The sequence below is a fragment of the Peromyscus maniculatus genome, chromosome 3, assembly GCF_049852395.1.
Source record: "Peromyscus maniculatus bairdii isolate BWxNUB_F1_BW_parent chromosome 3, HU_Pman_BW_mat_3.1, whole genome shotgun sequence".
In the NCBI taxonomy this organism is placed as follows: Eukaryota; Metazoa; Chordata; class Mammalia; order Rodentia; family Cricetidae; genus Peromyscus; species Peromyscus maniculatus.
Genome location: NC_134854.1, coordinates 134,472,518 through 134,492,045, shown reverse-complemented (window position 1 = coordinate 134,492,045; position 19,528 = coordinate 134,472,518). Strand labels below are relative to the sequence as shown.

Here is a 19,528-nt window from a genome sequence, read left to right as displayed (position 1 = left end):
AGGATTCTATTGGAGGAAACCATCATGCAAGGTGTTATGGAATTACTGCCTTTTGAATGAACTGGCTGTTTTTTTTGTTGTTGTTGTAAACTTCTTGTGCAATAACAGCTATGATATTTCCCATTTACTGTGCATTTCCATGTTATGTGTACATGTAATCTCATGATTGCATCTCAGTCTTATGGGCACACATGATTGTGAATAGTCGAGAAGATAGTTTCTTATTTAGTCATGAAAATGATTTCTTATTTAACTGTACATTTTTTTATGATTAGAAACATACTAAAATAGGCTTCATAATAGGTCTATTGTTCCATGTGGACTGTAGACACTTGGAGGTCTTGTTCTCCATCCTTAGCTACTGACAAGGCAAAATTGGCCAGACAAAGTGTCCTTGTAGGACTCTCACAGAGTAGAATTGCAGAAGCCTGGCCTTGTTGGATCAAAACCCTTCAGGAGAATTACAGTGAACTAGAAGTGATAGTGCAGGTGTCTGGCCTTGGTATATCTTAGTCCTTCAAGTGATCAATATCACCTATGTTGCCCTAAACTTCCTCCACTGGCACCTTTCCACTCTGATTCAAAAACAATTAACAATTTGTATTGATTTCTATACCAGTTTTTAATGCAAGATTTTAGTCTCAGTAGACTAATTACATATAGGTCTTGAGATTCAGGTGATTAACAGAAAAAGGCTGTTAACTGACTAGCCATGTCTGGATATTATTAATCATATAAAATAGTACATATATTCTTTGCCTTTTCATTAAATCTCTCCTTGGTTTAATTTCTTTCCTTGTAACCCTTGTAGCTATCCCTTTAAGAGATAGCCAGAACTTTTCACAACCTACAGCTGTTGTCAATCACCAACTAAGCTGACCAAGTCTTTGCCAAGTGTGACTCTTATCAGAATACTTGTCCCTGAGAGTTTACTTTGTAGTTTTTACTAACAAGTTGTTAACGAATGGATATATATATATATATATCTGGTGGAACAAAGAAGGGAAGGAAGATGGAAAGAACTAGATAGAATAATGAGAGAACAGAGACGAGACAGAGAGGAGCTAAGTATGAGAACAGAAAAGATGTGTAGATAGAATTGACTTGTAAGAATGAAGTGAATGGACTAAAGAGCTTGGTGTGCTTAGATTCATTTGATATCCCTCAGATTAGTATCCTAGCCACTTGTATTTTCTGTTCTGTATCTTGGTAGAAATCTCTTCAGAGCAGGCACCTGTGGAGAATTTGTTAAGGGTCATGATGGCTAATCTTGGTTGTCCATTTGACTGGGTTGAGAATTGTCTAGGGGATTAATAAAGTGGTCCTCTGGGGGTGTTTGCAAGGGCATTTCTAAAGACCATCACCTCATGAAGGCCTTGACCTAATAAATATGATGACATTGTTGGGAGGTGACAGAAGGTAGGAGATAAGGCCTAGCTAGATCTTGTAAGTAAGTCACTGGGGACCTGTCCCTTGCCTTGGCCACTTCTTCGGCTTCCTCTCTCCACTTTCTGTCTACTGGGTGCTTCCCACCCACCTATGTGATCCCTACCCTGTGATGCTCTGCTCAAGCATATGGTGCCAAGAGACCATTGACTAAACCCTCAGAAACCACAAGGCAAAATAGAACCTTCCTTTCTTCAGTTGCTTCTGTCAGGAAATCTGACCACAAAAATGATGACTTGGCAAACAAAGGGATCCCTGTGCTGGGACGTTTTATAGTCAAATGTTAAGTAGGGGCAAAAAAAGGCCACCTGGCTGAAGGGCAGGGATAAGGCCCTCGGGGTAGAAACATAGTGGCCATCAGCCCCATGGTCCCACTCTTGGCCTGTGGAACAGCTTAAAGCAAATCTATCCAGGGGAATTTCACCTCTGAAACATTGGCTTCTCTTTTGTGTTTTTTCAACATGCCCTTCCTCCCACCCAGGGATGTGCATCTTCCATACTGTTGCTAGGGAAAATTGGCATGCACACAGCTGGAACTATGTCCTATATCTGACCCGCAGCTTGCTCCTTTAGATCAAGTCCTCAGCCCAAAGTTCCCATCCATATGGGAGCAGTGACCTCTCCTTGCTTGACTTCCTGGGATCCAACAGATGATGCCATGATGGATGCATGAACAGTATGAAACTCCCCTCTTCTGGCTCCCCTAGCTTGCTGTGTCAGCATGCACATGGAACTGCTATTAATATGTTGATTGTACTTTGCTTTCTTGAACAGGCTCACTCTTTAAGGGGGTGCAAGGCTCCTGCTCAAAGTCTATGGCTTGGGTGTTTCTGAGTTATTTCACACATGTCAAGCTGAACCTTATCACATTCTCAAAGCCTATCCCTACCCCAAGGGAGGCCCCAAGATGCCTTTTCCCTAAGCTGTGGCCATTTATTAATTTGTGGCATTATCCTACAGCAGTGATTCTCAACCTTCCTACTGAGGCAACTCTTTAACACAGTTCCTCATGTTGTGGTGACCCCCAACCATGAAATTATTTTCACTGCTACTTCCCAACTGTAATTTTACTACTGTTATGAATCATAATGTAAATATTTTTGGAGACAGAGGTTTGCCAAGAGGGTTGCGACCGACAAGTGGAGAACCACTGTCCTAGACTGTCCTTTACATGGCAGTAACCTGATGTTATTTTCCATGAGTGATGTCTGACAAAGAGTAACAAGTACCCGCCTCCTTCACTGAACATGAATAAACACACGAATGAGAGGAAAATACGGCAAGATAGGACCCTGACAGCATAGCCCTGGCCCGGGCAGCTTCAGCCAGACCAACGACAAGGGACACTCACGTATTCCACTTCCTTGGATGGGTCTCCCAGGCTGCCATTGGTGGTTGGGGCAGTGGTCTCTGTGCCCTCTGGCTTTTCCTGTGTCTTGCCTTCCTCCTTGGGCAAGCCTCCCTGCCCTGGGAGGGCCACTTCACCCACCCCAAGGGCCTCGCTCTTGTACTGCTTGATGAACTCTTCCATTGCTTTCAGCTCACTCTCCACAAGTCCACGGCAGCGAGAGGGGTCCTGGTCATAGATAGGGAGCTGATGCATGAGCTGGCGTCGGCGGTAGAGGGCGCCCTCGGTACCTGTCACAGGCTGCTTCTCCTTGGGGATGAGTTCCATGTACTGTAGGCCCTAGGGTGATGGAGTGGAAGAGACAGTGTCATACGGCTGTAGTTCATGGTCATGGAAGCTAAGACCCAAGCTACTTAAAACAAAAATCATGATCTTCCACCGCTACCAGTGATTGAAATACAAGTACTCCTTCCCTGTCCGCCTCCCTCCCTTCCTGTGTGTGTTGTGTGTGTGTATGTGTTCACATGTGTGTACATGCATGCAGAGGCCAGAGGCCAACTTTGGCTGCTATTGTTCTTCAAGTGCCATTGTCCTGGTTAGCATTAGCTGTCAACTTGACCCAGCCTAGAAGTACCCCAAAAGACTCAGTTGAGTAACTGTCTTTATTGGTTCGTCTGTGGGCATTGAGGGATTGTCTTGACTGTTAATTGATGTAGGAGGGCCCAGCCCACTGAGGGAAGTACCATTCTTTGGGCAGGTACCTGTGCAAGCTAGCAAGCAATGTTCCTCCACAGGTTCTGCTTTGAAATCCTACTCAAGTTCCTGTCTTAACTTCCCTTAATTATGAACTCTGACCTGGAAGTATGATAATGTAATATAAATAAATGCTTTGCTCCCCTAAGTTGCTTTTGATTAGTGTGGAGCAGCAGAAAGCACACAAGGACATCCATCCACCTTTTGTTTGAGACAAGGTCTCTCATTGGCTGTGGACTCACCACATAGACTAGATTGGCCGGCCATCAAACCCCCGGGATCCACTTGTCTCTGCTTTTCTAGAACTGAGGTTCCACGTGCCATTGTGCCTGCTTTTTTTTTAAAAAAATGGGTGCTGGAGGATTGAACTCAGGTTCTATGCTTGCAATGCATTCATTTTAGTTAGGGAACTGTCACCTCAGCCTCATCATGTTTATATTCTACTTTAGTTCTTCTTTTACAAGTCACAAAGCAATCCCTTATCTCAGACAGGAATCCATAGGTTAAAGAAAGAATGCAAAAGGGAAATGCACACCCTGTAGCTTGCATGTGCTGAGATGCTTCTGTATCTTTCGCTTGGTGCTAGAGGCATGGATGCGTACCTATGTCTGAATTCATCAAGCTGTAGGCCCTGGGGGGATCCCTGCTCTATATGATGCTGTCCACTGACAGACAAAGCATTTTAAATCTCTAGGGAGATTTGACTAGGCCAGCACACATGCTAGGCAGGTGCTCTACCAATGTGCTACCGGTTTGACAGGTGAGAAAGAAGCACTGACTTAATCCGGCAGCTGGCTCTCCATTTGCTCACTGACTAGGCATGGCTGTGCCGGCTGATGACTGCATTGTCTCGTTGTTCATTCCCCAGGCACTACTGGGATTTTCACTTTGGGATGGCATTAGGAAGAGAAAGGGTATCTATCTACTCATTTCAGTTTCTGTCAGAATGGAAACGAAGATCAGTTTGCTTTGTTGTCTGACGTGAAACGATTATGACGACAAGTGAGATGGTTAATGTGCATTTTCAGCTTGACTGACTTTAGAATCACCAAAGAAACACAATTTGGGGTGTGTTTATGAGAATGTTTCTAGGAAGGTTTAACCGAGGAAAGAAGATCCACCCGGAATGTGGGCAGCACCATCCCATGGGCTGTGGGTCTCAGAGAGAATAAAAAGCTAGCGAACACTGGCATCAGCCCCCCCCCCTCTCTGCTGCTCGACTGTAGATGCAATGTGACCAGCCACCTAGCATTCCTGTTGCTATCACTTTCTCGCGGTGATGGGCTGTACCCTAAAACCACAGACATAAGAAACCCTTTCCTCCGCTCAGCTGTGCTTGGTCGGTATTTTGTTTCAACAACAAGAAAAATAAGGCACGTAAGTTTGCTTGTACCACCAAAGCAAAGTCACTACTTTAAACCTTTTCTCTGTTGTTACTTTCTGGGCAGTAACCAGATGAAAAAAACCATTGCAGAATCATGGCAACAGGAATGCAGAGGCTGACCTTACTTGACCTAGGCCTACAAGGTGCTGTCTTCTCTCTGGTCCTATAGTGGATGTGCTTTATGGCTACTTCTGCTGATGGAAATGCTCACAAAGGAAATATCCTGCTCATCTCTTCTGTGCTTAGAAGCTTTGGCCAGCGTGTGTGTGTGTGTGTGTGTGTGTGTGTGTGTGTGTGTGTGTGTGTTTACCTTCTAGTGCAACCATCCACTCCCCAAGGGCAGAAGTCCCTTAGAGTTTAGTAGCGAGAATGAAGGTTCTGGATTTAGCCCATCTTAGATTGAAATTCCGGTCCTAAGCCTGCTGGCTGTGTGACTTCAGCCACCTCCACACCCTCTCTCTGCACATGTTTCCCGGTTGCAAAAGTGAGCACCATGCAAGTCCAGCAGGCTCTGAGATTTGGTGACAGGCCTACACCACCTACAGCATGCTGCTCGCTGCTCTTCCTTTCCTGTCTGTGACTTTCCTCCTTTTGAAGTGCACTTATACTTCACTGCCGTGTTCGCTAACTGACACAGCACGGTGCAAGAAGCCTTTGGAAAACTCGCTAGCGGAGATTCTCAAGCACAGTCCCCAGTTCTCCATGGGGTAACTGTGGCACCCAAGAGTCTGCATGCTGGCTGTGAGTCGTCTCAGTCACCGAGGTGCAAAGTTGCTTCAAGACCTTTCACTACTATCAGAGTTTGAATGTGGAATGTCTCCCATGGCTCATGTGTCCAAAAACCGGGTTCCCTGTGGTGGTGTTATTTTGGGGGAGTTGTGAAACCTTTGGGAGGTGGGTCATTTAGAGGGGATGCCTTGGGATTTTATAGCCTACTTCTAGCTCCAGCGTTCTCTCTCTGCTTCCTCCTCTGCTGTGAATAATCATTGGCTGTAAGCTCCCACTGTCACAGCCAGGAGCCCCTCCAGCCACCAGGCTTTCCCCACCTTGATGGCTACACACTTTCAAAATGTGAGTCATGATAAATCCTCCTTCTCAAGCTGTTTCTGCCCTTTGTTCTGCCACAGCAACAAGGGAAAATAATGAATGTAACGACTTTCAATGAAACACTAGCAAGAAACAAATCTATGAGGCAAATCAACCAGGACCCCAAGCACCTAGCAGGGGAACTGAGGCAAGGCAAGTTCCTCACGCTTTGGGATTTTGAAAACTCACGAATTCCCCAAGAAGAAGTGCTGGGACTATTGGTGACACCTCAGAGGGGCTTGCGTGAGCTTTTACTTGCCCAAGGCTTCACCACAGAGTCTCACTTTTGGTGAAAACAATGCTCATTTTACATTCACTGGCTTTGTAGTGTGGGTTATGTTCCCTTCCAAAATGGACATTTTTATTTCATTTACCTCATGGGCAATACCCCTGATTAAAAGGAAAATCAATCTAGTTTAAAATTGCTTTCCTTGGAAAAGTATAATTAGATCATTATGGGAATATGGTATTTCATGGTTTATTAATTTTAAAATATGTGTCAGCACCTCCAAGAGTGGAATTGACAGGGTCTCACGTCAATAGCACTCCCCCATCTATGTGACTGGTAATCGTCTAAATATTATTGTGTTTAAAATAACTATTGTTTCCTTCACAGCCAGAGATCTTCTGCTGAGTGGGTCTTAGGGATGGGGAGGTCAGAGGGATGATAAAGGTCAAGGCCACAGCATGAGAAACTGAGAGGCCTGGCTCCCACTGTCCATTCTCTGCGGACCCAGCTGGCCTGAGTCTCGCCACTCAGAGCTGAACTCACTGGGAATTATGGGGATTAACATGTAAACTTCCACTGAAAATCGCACTGAGCAGCCAAAGCTACTGTCGGATACTAGTAAGCAGAGGGTCCACAATGTGAATGGTCACTGTTCCCCAAGATTCATGAGTTAATGATTTGGTTTCCCACTTGGTGCTATTGGGATGTGGTGGACACTTAAAAGAGGTGGAGTGTAAAGGGGCTTTTAGGTCACGTTGGGACAAGCCTTTTAAGAGGGTAGCGAGGGACCCTGGTCCCTTCTTTCTTGCTTCCTTGCTGTGAAGTGAGAGGCTTTCCTCATGTTCCTACTGCAGTGTCACATGGACCCACTTGATCACAGACCCAAGCCTCCAGAACCAGGAGCCCAAACAACCTTTTCCTCTTTATAAGTCATTTATCCTATGCATTTGTCATAGCAACAGGAAGCTGAATAATGTGGGAGAAGAACTTGGGGTGGGTATATCCCAGGCCTGGTAGTCACTGGATTTTTTTTAATAACTAAATTCTGGAGAAGATAAGAGTCATGTGGCCAGCTTCTACTGAAGTCAGATTGCCATCTCACTGTGGATACCTTTCTGTTGACTGTGTCCAAGATCCCAGGAACCCTCATCTGAGTCTTTGCTGACACAAAATTCTCATGGTGCACTTGGTCAATGCCAGGTCCATCCACACATGCCCGGTTGCTTTTCAAGTGCTTTCCCAGAAACAGGAGCTGGCTAGAATCCTGGGATGGTGGGCCAGAGGCTCAGCAACTAACTCATCTCCCCAGGTGTCTAACCCTGTGCACTCTAATTTTGTCATCTGCTAAGTTCAGGGCAGGCTTCATGAGTACCAGGAGAGGACTGGGGCAACCCTGCCCAACCCTCCTCACAACACAGTGAGAAGTAGTTTACTCCAGCTTGAAGAGGGACAAAGGGACAAAGGACTCTTCCTGGCCAAGGAGGCTGAGATCCTCTAGCTAATGCAAGGATAAATGGATTCCTTGAGACACCACACAGCTGCTGCCCCATCTGAAGGGATTCTTCTCTACCCTGTATTAAGAGGCAATGGGTGTGTAGTGGCTTTTTCTTAGTTATTGGGAAATAACAGGTGACTGTGTTGCCTAGGTGGCTCTCAAGAATCGAGGCTCCATCCTTTGGGTGTGTAGGAATCATTTAGAAGCAGTGAAGAGATTTCCATGCATTACCAGATTGCAATAAGAGGGCCATTAAGTGTGTGCAGAAGGGAACCCTCAGACAGGTTCTTTTGTGTACATAGTGGAAGCGGACATCTAGGGTCAGTCTCTCTGGGGACATTGAAGGGTGGCAGGGAAGGGGCTGTGGCCATCAAATGACAGTGAGAAATGATAGCTGAATATGCCAATGTCTAGGTCAAGGTATAGGGCCCTGGGGATGGATTAGGACACACTTTGGGTGGCCAAGTCACCCACACGGCCCCTTTTTAGGGGCTGCCCAGGGACTGTCTTTGCCCCATTATCCAAAGAACGAGTTTGGGAAGGTGGAGGCAAGAGCTTTGCTAGTCAGGTAACACCTCACTATTCTAGTTGTTGAAGAAGCCCACTTGCAGGATTCATCTCTTGGGGGGAGTAATTGCTTTTATTGCTAGTGGGCTGGATTCCCCCAAGGTCAGTGGTTTAACAGTGGTGGGAATAGACCACAATACAGTGGGTGGATCTTACCATGTTCCAGGGATTTTTATAATGTAAAGCTCTTAGAGATCTGCTGATCCCTTTAATTCTCATGGAGACCTAAGAGGAAGGTACTGATATAATGTGGGAAACAGACACAGAAGGGTTGAGTAGGCCCTTGACTCACACAGATAATATGCAGTAGCAACAGCTTTGGACCCAGTAGCTGGGGTCTCAAGTTCTTTTCTTCCCTGTCATCTGGTATCAGGATCCCCTGTCCCTGGGCTGTGTCTGTTTCTCTGGCCTTCAGTACCTTCCCTATCCTTTGCCAGGAATCCCATAGCATTGGTACTCATTGTCTTTGCACCTGCAGTGTCCCTTAACAACTCTGCATGGCCCATGGGTATGTGTGGCTGCAAGTGGATTCTTGACTGGGCCTTGGGGAACGGGAGGTTTCTTTCCTCAGGATTCAGCAGTCCTGCTGCAACTATGTGGCTGGCTGCATCTTTGCACTGTCCAGAACCCTGCATGTCCACTTGCCATTAGTGCATGCTGTGAGGCTGTGAGGTCTAGCCTTGCCTGTTTGTCCTCACCTCTCTGTCCATGCTCATGACAGACATTGCTAGTTGATCCCTGATGAAAGGCTTGTGATCCTGTTCAGCCCAGACCTCAAGGCACTCACTATGGATTCTATTCCCAGTGTAGAATAAGATGGCAGAGTTCGAAGTCTGGGCCCCAGTGATGTCTGGCTTTTGTAAGACAATCTTCCAGATGTCTCTCTAGGAAGGTAGTTAAAGTCTCATGACCCAAACCTTTAGGGAGAGGCAGCCCAGCTGGAAAGACTCATCTCGTATTTGTGAATTTCCTGGGGGCCAGAGTAATGTTCTGCTCTGCGTCTGACGGGGACATCTCAGGTGGAGAGCCTTTAGAGTCCACAAGCATCGGGAGAAAAGTCAGCTGTGCTGAGAGTTAAGGCTCAGGCAAAGGGCTGTTTCCTGGGTTTTGCAGGAGAATACACCTGGGCTCTGGAGTCAGGACATGCAGCCCAAGGCGTCTCTTCCTGAGTTTTCTCTGGCTGTTAGCTAAGGACAGTAAATGAGTTACATCTCACATGTCAGCCCCAGGTGACTGCACCCAGAGTCTGTATTAAGTAGGATGCTGAGGTACGATGGGCTCGGAGGGAGGCAGATCACTGCTGATTGTCAGTGGTCACCTTGGATGTGACTGCAGATCATGAGGCATGAGACTCACAAGCCTGGGTTGTGTGCCCGCTTCAAATGGGCTGTGACACACTCACCACGGAGTGGCTGTGACTTAAGGAGTGGCAGACATTCAGAAGACATACATGCAGACTGCTAAGTAGATGCTGGCTCCCTCCACCTTCTTTTTCTTTCCCCTCCTTTCCTGTCTGGCAGCCAAAGACCACTCAAGCTTCTCTCCCTTCTTGGAAGCCTGCTTTCAAATAAGCTGACTCTTCCGCTTGCCTTCTCTCCCGCATGGCCTAGGTTGGGGTTGAAGGAATATAGGCTTTGATGGGGGTGGGCATGGAAGCCTGAAATCAAGGCTTGGCTCCACCAAAATCAGCTGGGCATTTGGCTAGTTGAAGGTTCCCTCTGAGGCTCAGTTTCCCTCTAGGTACCTGATTGCAACAACAGTATATGTGTAATACATTAGGAAATCACATAAAGCTATGGGTGAAATAATCTTTGTTTGATGACCAATACACAGCAGTGCTTGATACAGAGGCACGGGCAGGCTGATGGGCACCAGCTTGGAAGGCTGATAGAGTCCTCTAGCTTTTATTCTGGTAGGGAAGGAGGATGGACAGCCAGATTCTGTCCCACTTCCAACATTCAATCAGGCTCGACCACTTGGTAATGAAAACAGAGACGGGAGGGTGAACGAAAAGAGAGTGTTGGCCAGTGCCAGAACTGAGACCAGCCAGCTGTGAGGCAGACAGGAGGGCTTTGTAGTGTCAGGCGGTTTTACAAGGCAGCATTCACCATGGCCCTCTGATGGCTGCCCCTGATTCAATGGGGAGCATATCTGGGCTTTCACCAGCTGCTTCCTGATACCCTCAGCCAGATCTTTATGACTTGATGGCTTGTGTCCCACTGACTTTGTGAGCACCAACTGATGGTTTGCAAACTCTGGGAGCTGAGAGAGGACCAGATTTCTGGGTCCCTTGGCATGTTCTGGCTCTGCCACTGCTCTGATGCCACCCTCTGTGGCCAGCCTTCAGTCCCTTGCTTTACTTGGACAACTTGCAAAGTCACTCTTTGTTTCTTGTGTGAGGGAATCTCTCTGTCTTTCAGGGTGATGGAGTTCATGAAAGCTTAAGAGCCATTCATGCATTCATTCATTCATTCATTCATTCATTCATTCATCTAAGATCAAGAGGGTTCCATGTCTGAGGAGGGAGGACTGCTCTTCTGTTTTCCCACAGATTTGTTGAGGGTTCCAGATCATTTCATATGGAAATGAACATCTCACAGAGAAAAATGAGCATTCAGAGAACTGTTCAGAAGTGAGGAGCCCCAAAGACATATTGAATGCCCCTGTATAGAACTGGGAAGCCCTCAAGAATTCATATAACCACCTCTCTCCATTTTGTGAATGAGAAAAACTGAGGCCCAGCCTGTCTTTGTGTCATTACCTGAAGCAGGAGCAGAGCTGAAACTATGGCCATTTCTACCTCATCATTGAGTTTCAGCAATCCATGACCCAGCTCATACTTAACAGGGTAGGAAGAGGCCATTCTTACCAGTTTCTGGGTGACTCCTGGAGGAGCCCACTCATAGGTTATGGTGTCAAAGGTGGGGTCTTTGCCAGTGGCGATGGGGTTGGTCATGATCATGCGGTTCCTCTTATAGATGCGGATGCCGTCTCCACCTTTCACCCGGGCAGTGAGGGTGGCATACTTGGAGTCCATCAGCAGGCGCCCGATTTTCCGATCGTCCTCCAGGTCGGAGCTCAGACAGTGCTCCTCCTGGCTGCATTTACAAGACTTGCATATTTTCCTGGGGGACAATGGAAAGAAGTGCGGTCATCCTACAGAGAAGACATGCTTTGGATGTAGCAGCAACATCTACTGTTTTGTACCCAAGCACAGAGTTTCATGTTATTAACCTGGAAAGAGTGGCAACAGACAGACAAGGTCTTTGGGGCAGTACACCTGTCTCTTTTCTATCTGGCTTTGGGGAATTCAGAATGCAAATATCATCTGAGAAGGTTGTGTTCCATGATGGTTGTCAACAAGAGCTGCAGTTTCCTCTTGGTGGTTACCACAACAAAAGCAAATTTATTCAAAATGTGTGTGGACTGTGGTCTGAACCTGGCCCCTGACTTTCTTTCTACAAATAAAGTTTTATTGAAACACGGCATGCTCATCTATTTGTATGCCTACTCTTGGTTGCTTTGGGGCTAGAATGGCACAGTTGAATAGTTACAACAGAGGCCCTCTGACCATCAAAGCCTAAAATATTATTTGGCTCTTTACAAAAAAAAAAGTGTGCTAAGTTCTCTGCTCTTAAAAATCATTAAAATTGTCCACTATGATTCATGAGCTGCATAAGTTCTGGTTGAAATTCTTCAGCATGCCCACTGAAGTGAGATCTGGTGGGAATTTTCTTCAGATTTGTGGACAGAAGCCAGGAAGAAGGGAGTGTACTGAGTAAAACCTTCCAGCTGGGGAGATTGATGTCCCTGGAGGGTGGCTCTGTCAGGGGCCCAGGAGGAGGAAATACATTCTGGGGAAGTTTCAAGTTCACTTGAAAGCTCTGGTGCCTTTCCCTCTGACAATTAATAAAAGAAAGTGTTTGACTGTTTTGTGTCATGCTGTAAAGGTTTAGAGCTCCAGAGAGTTGCATGGTGTGAGAAGGAAAGTGTTCTCCCCTCCCTTCACAGGCCTGTCACCATAGGCTTGCTGTGCAGTGTCCCAGACGCCCCAGTGCATGCAATTTAAGAGATTGTTAAAAAAAAAAAAAGTGAGCGATGTTAAGACCCACCGCAGGGATGGGGGCAAGGCATGGGGGCTCAGCTGCAGATGTGTGGTGGAGTCAAAGCAACCTGAAACAGCCCTGTTTGCATTTACATCCGGCTGTCATGGGTATCACTGGATAGTCTTACAGCCATGGCCATTCAACTCAAATCACGTCCCTCAGTGGTTAGTTAGCAACGTTGGCAGTTGGCAGTTTCATTGTCATGGTTAGGAGGCAGGGTGCCCCTGTCATCTAGTGGCTAAAAGCTTGGGATGTGGACAAAAAACATCCTCTGCTTCAGGCTCCATCATTGAAGCATCAGCAGCCCCAGCACTTCAATCGTGTGGGCTGGGGGTCGGGGGGAGACGTGCATCTCAGTTGAAGAGGAGGTGTAACTGGAACCTCCAAGGAGCTCACGACTGGCATGGCAGAAGGAGAGGGAAGTGTAACATGGAGCAGGAGAAGGCTGAACTACAATGGAATTGGGGGCATGGGGGTACTTCTGCTACCCTTGACTCACTCCCAAATGTGCGTAGGTGGGACACCGATGAGAGTTTGGTGCTCTGTGCTCTGGAGTCTGGAAACAGTTGAGTTAAGGAAGCCTAAAAACAACTAATTTCTGTTTCGTGTCAGGATGCATCTTGTGTGGCTTGATGGACAGAATGTTCACATCTGGTGTATTGTCATGTAGAAGAGTTAAATCTATGACCTGAAGGATTTGTCCCAGCCCCAAAGGAGACCACAGACCTTAAGGGCACTGCAGGTTGCATGTGAGAAGTCTTTTCTTTTTGGTCCCACAGAAAGGAGTTCCCTGTTATGTGTAAGTGGGCATCTCATTCACAGTCCATTGGAGTCTCTTGCCCCTCCTTTTAAGAGGCAGGCTGGAAGACCAGTGATGGACAGTAATAGTCATTTTCACTTGAGAGGTGACAACAGCAGACATGGAAAGAAAAGCACAGTGCCATCGCTTCTCAGCCTTTTGGCTAAGATCAAGTGAAAAGCACAGTGTGTTGGCACACAGGATGGCCCCAACTGTAAATCTTTTGTGTTCCACTTGACCCTATGTGTGGAACCTGACGTGGAGGCTGCTCGGGGCTGTTTTTGTTAATGTGGCATCCCGGGATGCTACCTGAGCCACTGGGAATGCAACTCATTTGAGATGGGGAAAACGTTAGCAAACATGGGGATGTTCTCTGAGGTTGTGTCCATGATAGTCCTGCTCTTTTTAGTGTTGGGCACACTGCTGCACTGTGACAGTTGAGGAAGACACCTTCCAACTCTGCCCTAGCTCTTGTTAGGGACCCATATGTGAGGGAGACATGCACATTCCCCAAAGAACCTAAGTGGCATTAATGTGGCCAATTCTCCTCTTCTTGGGCAGGCAGATAGTCACTGGCTTTCCTTTTAAACCAGGTTGACAATGTTCAGTCATTTAACTATCTCTTGTGATTTGAATATGAAATATCCTCCATAGGCTCACATTTGGATAATTGGCCCCCAACTGATAGTGATGTTTATGAGGTTATAAAACTTTTGGAAGTAGAGCTTTGCTGAAGGCACAGTATCACTGGGGGAGGGCTTTGAAATCTGATGGACTGATACCACTTCCTGTTTTCTCTCTCTTCTGGGCTGCCAATGCAAGGTGATGGGCCAGCCTCATCTTCCTGCTGTCATGCTTTCTCCGCCAAGATGGACTATATAAACCTTCTAGAACTGGGAGCCAAAAGGAATTATTTTCCTTAAAGTTGCTTTACTTGGGGGTATTTATCACTGCCACAGAAATTAAACATCAACTAATACAGCATCTTAATCAACTGACTGTGAAAACTGGGACATGAAGATGTGTGGAAGTGTGTCCCCTCTGAGATGCTGTGACATCTCTGTATCAAAGTGGGTTGAATATAAACTCCTCATATGGTCATTCCAATGCAAGGTGACATGCTTTATGTAGGACCTCCAAATTCAGTCTGTGCTTCTCGAGAAATTCACTTGATACTCAACCCATGGGCAGGATGGCAAGGAAACACAAGGATTAAAACAATGCAAGGGGACGTCTGTTCCTAGGAAGCATGGTGGATAGGACCAGATTGCTTTGCCTCCGTAAACAACTAGACGACCAAACCACATACACTACAGGACCGTTTTAGGATGCTAGGTAGCAGCAGCCCAGGACTGTGCATCGAGTGAGCATTTACTCCCTGTCTCAAGAAGTTTACAGAGATCATCTAGCTGTCCACAAAGAGCTGAAGAAATTCCTCAATATTGTCTGAGACCTGGTGGAAGGAAGATTTAGGACTAATAGGATTCACAATGGATAAGGTAACTTCCCTCCAGGCTACAATCTGGTCAAATGGCTAAAGCAGGAATGAATGGATCCTTGCTGCTGGGGTCAAGTCAGCTGAAGGAGGAAGTTATGTAGGGATAGAGGCCTGGGTTATATGACTTCCAGGGTCCCTTCAATGGAAGACCATGTGAGCTCCTCTGAGACTGAAGCCAGTCAGGAAATGGAGTCAATGAATGGGGCAGTGCTTCCAAAGCTTACAATCTGCCATAGTGCAGACATTTCAGAGCATGAAACTGTGTCTCATTCAGGCCTAAATTCAAATCATGTCAGTTAGTAAATTCTTCCCAATCACCCACCTTCCCTGTACATACTTGCAAAAAGGAGAAACACTATCTAATATATAATGTTGATTAACATTCCAACATAGAAGAGTTTGCTTATTAATAAGTAGGCTGTTTTCTTTTGAGATAGGGTGGTCTCGTGCATGGCAGATACTTTTCAACTGTAATCTCACCGTGGATACCAGCATCTTAGGAAACACCTGGGGAATTTTTGATCCCCATTGAATGCCCAAGCTGTAATAAGACGCTGAGAACAAAAGCCCTTGGTTTGCTATGGTGTTCTATGGAGTGTGGCCCCTTTCTCTGTGGTGGCAGGGACAGTCCCCCAGTTTGTGTCCTGCACAGTCTAGAGCTACCGTCACACAGATGCTGACATGAAGATTGCTGGGCCCTTGTGTTCACTGGCAGCCTCAACATTGTTTCAGAGCCCTCAGAGATAAAAGAAGAAAGACAAACTCCAGAACTCTGGCTGGACCTGACACTCCTCATGTACAGATAGGAATCACAGGATCTGGTTTCCCGGCACAGTGGACAGAATGCCTTTGACTACGTGCGTGTGTGTGCATGCTGTGTGTGTGTGCATGCTGTGCGGTGTGTGTGCATGTGCGTGCCTCTGTGTGTGAAGTCAGAGGACACTTTTGGCGTCATTCCTCAGGTGCTGCCTTTCCTGTTATTTGAGACAAGGTCTCCCATGGCTTTAGAGGTTGCAAGGAAGTTATCCTGGACTTTACCAAGAAAGCTAGCCTGGGTGGTCAGGAAGCACCAAGGATTCTCCTGCGTTTGCCTCCTCACAGACAGTTTTGGAAAGGGAGATCAAGTCCACGTGCTGGCAAGGCAAGCACTTCACTGATGGAGCTATTTCCCCAGCTCGACCTTTGACCTCTGTTTCAGGAGCCACACCTAGGCTAAAATCCACCCCAGGGATACTGCTTCAGTGAGGTGAGAGCAAGCCCATCTTCAGACCCGAGAGGGGACAGTCCTTCCCCAAAGGCATCCCCAGCCCGTTTTCCCATAGTCCTCTGTTGTGGCTTGTATGTAAACTCTCTCCAATAGGCTCATATGGTTGAATACTTGGTCCCCGCTGGTAGCTGTTTTATACGGTTATAGAAACGAGGTGGAGCCTGGCTGGATTGGAGGAAGTGGGTCCAGGGGAGTTGGCCTTGGGGTTTTCATAGCCCAGCTCTACTTCTTGTCTGGCCTTTGCTTCCTGTTCCACTAAGGTGTGCTAACTGCACACTCCTGCCCCCATGCCTTCCTTTCCATGGCAGATGGTGTCCCCTCCAACTGTGAGCCAGAAGAAACCCTTCCTCCCGTAGATTGCTCCTTGTCAGATGTTTGGTCACAGCAAGGAAAAAAAAAATCCTTGCTGGACCAGCTTGATGGCATCTACCTTGAGATGGTTTATGAAATGCAAAGCAATTTTCCCTTAGTTTCGCTCCCCAAGATCTTTACAACATTCACTCATTCTCTGAGTTAGGACAGAAAGGAGGGCCCCCATTCCCCAGCTGCCCTTCCCAGCATGTACCCACCTACCCCGGGCCAGCAGAGAGAACCACCCACATTTTTGGAAAGGACAGTCAGGAAACAAAAGCAGACAGTCCCCTTGACCAAATGCGTTACCTCCACGAATGGGGCTCGAAGCCGGAGCACATTCCCTTGCACCTCAGGCAAGCCACTCTGGCGGACGGCGGCTGGCCCAGGGACATCTGGAAAAGGAGACACAGAGAGGGTGTTTTCCTTCACATTGACCTCTGGGAGACTTGGCATAACAGCAAAGGGACTGCGCGGGGTTCAAAGGGCCCCTGATCAATATGCTGCCACTCACTGTTTACTGGGAACAGGGAAGAACATCCGGGAATGGGGCCATGGACAGCAAGTGTTGAAGGGCGGGGCCCTTCCTGGTAAAAGCTCTGCTGGGGCTTGCTGCCAGGCTCCAGGGCTGTCTCCGAATGCCTGGGCTGTCTGGAAAGACTCCTGTGGGGGCCATCTGCTTCTTTCCCCACCTTTACTCATTCCTGGATTTATCTATCACTGGAACGGAGTCTTCCAGAGTGTCTCCTTCACCGCCTTCTGATTTACTGATAGGATGTGACTGAACCAACACCACAACCACAAAGGAACCTGTTCCTAGCTGTTTATGGCTCGGAGTAGGACTTCAGTATTTTGCTAACGTACCAAAAACAATCTCATGAGCATTTGAAATGGAGGAAGGGCAACCCAAGGCAGGTTTTGTTTTTCATCACATGCCCTAGGAAACAGGAGTGCATTTGGCAGCCATTGCTGCCGTGGTTAGATCCAGTGGCTCTGGTGGGGTCCTGGAACCAGCAGCTGTACCCACAAGCTCACCAGAAATGCACAATTCCCGTGGCCCCCTTTCATCACACTGCCCTTGAACAGAATTCCCAGAAATGTATTACGTTAAAACTGGAGAGGCGATGGGTTAGTGACGAATCTGCAGGCTGAGGAACTTAACCTAGTTTTCCCTTGGGGTGGGGATGAGGGTGGGGGTGGGGAAGACTTTGTAGAGGTGTGTGTGCCATCCTGTTCTTTTCAGAAGCAGGCAGGGCTCCACCCATTAGAAATGTAAAGGAATAAGCTCCTCATTTTAACAGACGCATAGATGGCATAACATTTACTCAGTGGCTACTCTGTGCCCCGCGTGGGGGCTTTAACATTAGGTGCTGTATGCCCTGAAGGCATGCACAAGCCAGGGGCTATAGAGAGGAAAGCTCAAACTTCTCCCTTGCAAACGGCTGCTGAGTAACAGCAAGGGCTAGGCTGTGGTCTAGCTATGGTCATTGCCATGATTTGGACATAAACGTCAGATGTATGGAAGAAGGCAACTGTGAAGAAACCCAGACGGGAGGGCCAGGGAGGCTTCTTCAACCAGGTCACTTGGGGATTTAGACTGCGCAGGCTGAATCGATAGAAAATGGAGAGAAGGGAAGCCTGGTTGTGGGAAGAGACTGTGAAGAGAACAAATGGTAGAATGTGTCTTGTGGTGTGGCAATCGGAGTGTGCTTCTGGGGACATTTCTGGTTCACTGTGTTGTGTTGTGTCGTGTTGTGTGTGTGTGTGTGTGTGAAGGCCAGAGGACCATGATGGGTATTGTTTCTCCTCAGGCACAACCCACACTGCTTATGCAAGAGAGTCTTACTCTGTCCTGAGCTCACAACGCAGGCGCAGGCTAGACTGTCTGTCTAGTGAGCCACCCTATCTACTTGTTTCTGCCTCTCCAGCCCTGGTATTGCCAGCATGTATCACCACACTGGCTTTTGTTTATGTGGGGTCTGGGGGTAAAACTCAGGTCCTCATGCTTGTAAGGTTAGAATTTTAGTGACTTTTCTATAGCCTTCTGTTTGGTTTTAAAAGGTGTGTGTGGAGGTGGGGGTCAGGGGGGGACCTGGTGAAGTTTGTTTGCCAGTGTTAGGATTCAGCACAGTGGTCCTTTACAGTCTTTCTCTCCTGCACCCAGATCTCCCAACAACTAGACCAGCAGTCTAGTCGTAGGTATTCAGAGGACTGTGTGTTTATATTGGTGTCTGATTAGTACTAAAATCATGTTATACTTTTTTCCACCCTGAAATGGGTCCTACTACGTGTTCCTCTCTGGCCTCAAACATGAAATCCTCCTGTCTTAGCCCTTTGGGGCTTAAGATTACAGATCTGTGCTAAGTATGAGCATTGAGATGGCTCAGATCACTATCTCCCTAAGTCGGGGGCCCTGTTATATAGACAGAACTTTGTTAAAGCTATTGGCCTGCATGTGTGCTCACATCCACCTCCTCTCCTCCTCCCCTACACCTTGAACTATACTAGCTGAAATATAGCAATCTTTCCACACTTAATATTTGAATGGTTCCAAGTTGACTTAATTCACGAATAAGGCTTCACTGTTGGAGTGTTTCAGATATGCCCAGAGGCCTGGAAAGAAGACATTCACGGAAGCATTTCCTAAGTGGCACAGCAGGCCTGAGCAGAGCTGATCTTCTAATGAGGGACTATTTAACAGTCCTCCCCCAGGAGAGGATTAGTTTTGACGACTGATCTGGAGTTGAGCCTCAGTGTGGCTGCTAGCTCCTGTTCGGCTGAGAAACAGTGATGTAAGACAGTGCTGTTCCTAAGCGTGACAGCCTGTGATGTGGGGACCAGCCTCCCTGGGTTAGGTCTGGCATTTATCAGCTATGTGTGTGACTGGATGCAAGCCATTGTTCTGCCAGATTAGGTTTCTGCTTTGTAAAACTGGAAAACCACCTGGGTGGGGCTGCCTGGCTCGTGTTCCTGACAGTTGTCACTTGTGAGATGTTACAGAGCGGTTCACAGCAGCAGGGTGGAAGTGAGGATCACGTGATCAAATACAAGTGGTGGCCGCAGGATGTGCAAAGGCTTCTAACCTTTAAGATGCCAGCCTGTGCTAAATGCAACAAGAGAGTCGGGGAGTGAGCCCCTATTTCAGGGAGAAGAGCCCTGGTGAGGGGTCAGGCTGGCTGGGTTTAGTACCACTTTTGTC

At 47.3% G+C, this 19,528-nt stretch overlaps 1 protein-coding gene across 1 annotated transcript in view; it reads right to left on the bottom strand.

Annotated features, from left to right (window-relative positions):
- Nucleotides 1–19,528, bottom strand: part of Lmcd1 (LIM and cysteine rich domains 1) — a 65,483-nt gene that overhangs the window by 15,295 nt on the left and 30,660 nt on the right. Inside the window, exons 2-4 of the mRNA XM_006996776.3 lie at nucleotides 16,639–16,724; nucleotides 11,178–11,433; nucleotides 2,798–3,133 (exon numbers count right to left, since the gene is read on the bottom strand). Of these exons, the coding sequence (XP_006996838.3) occupies nucleotides 2,798–3,133; nucleotides 11,178–11,433; nucleotides 16,639–16,724 (678 nt within the window). The remainder of the gene's footprint in view (nucleotides 1–2,797; nucleotides 3,134–11,177; nucleotides 11,434–16,638; nucleotides 16,725–19,528) is intronic.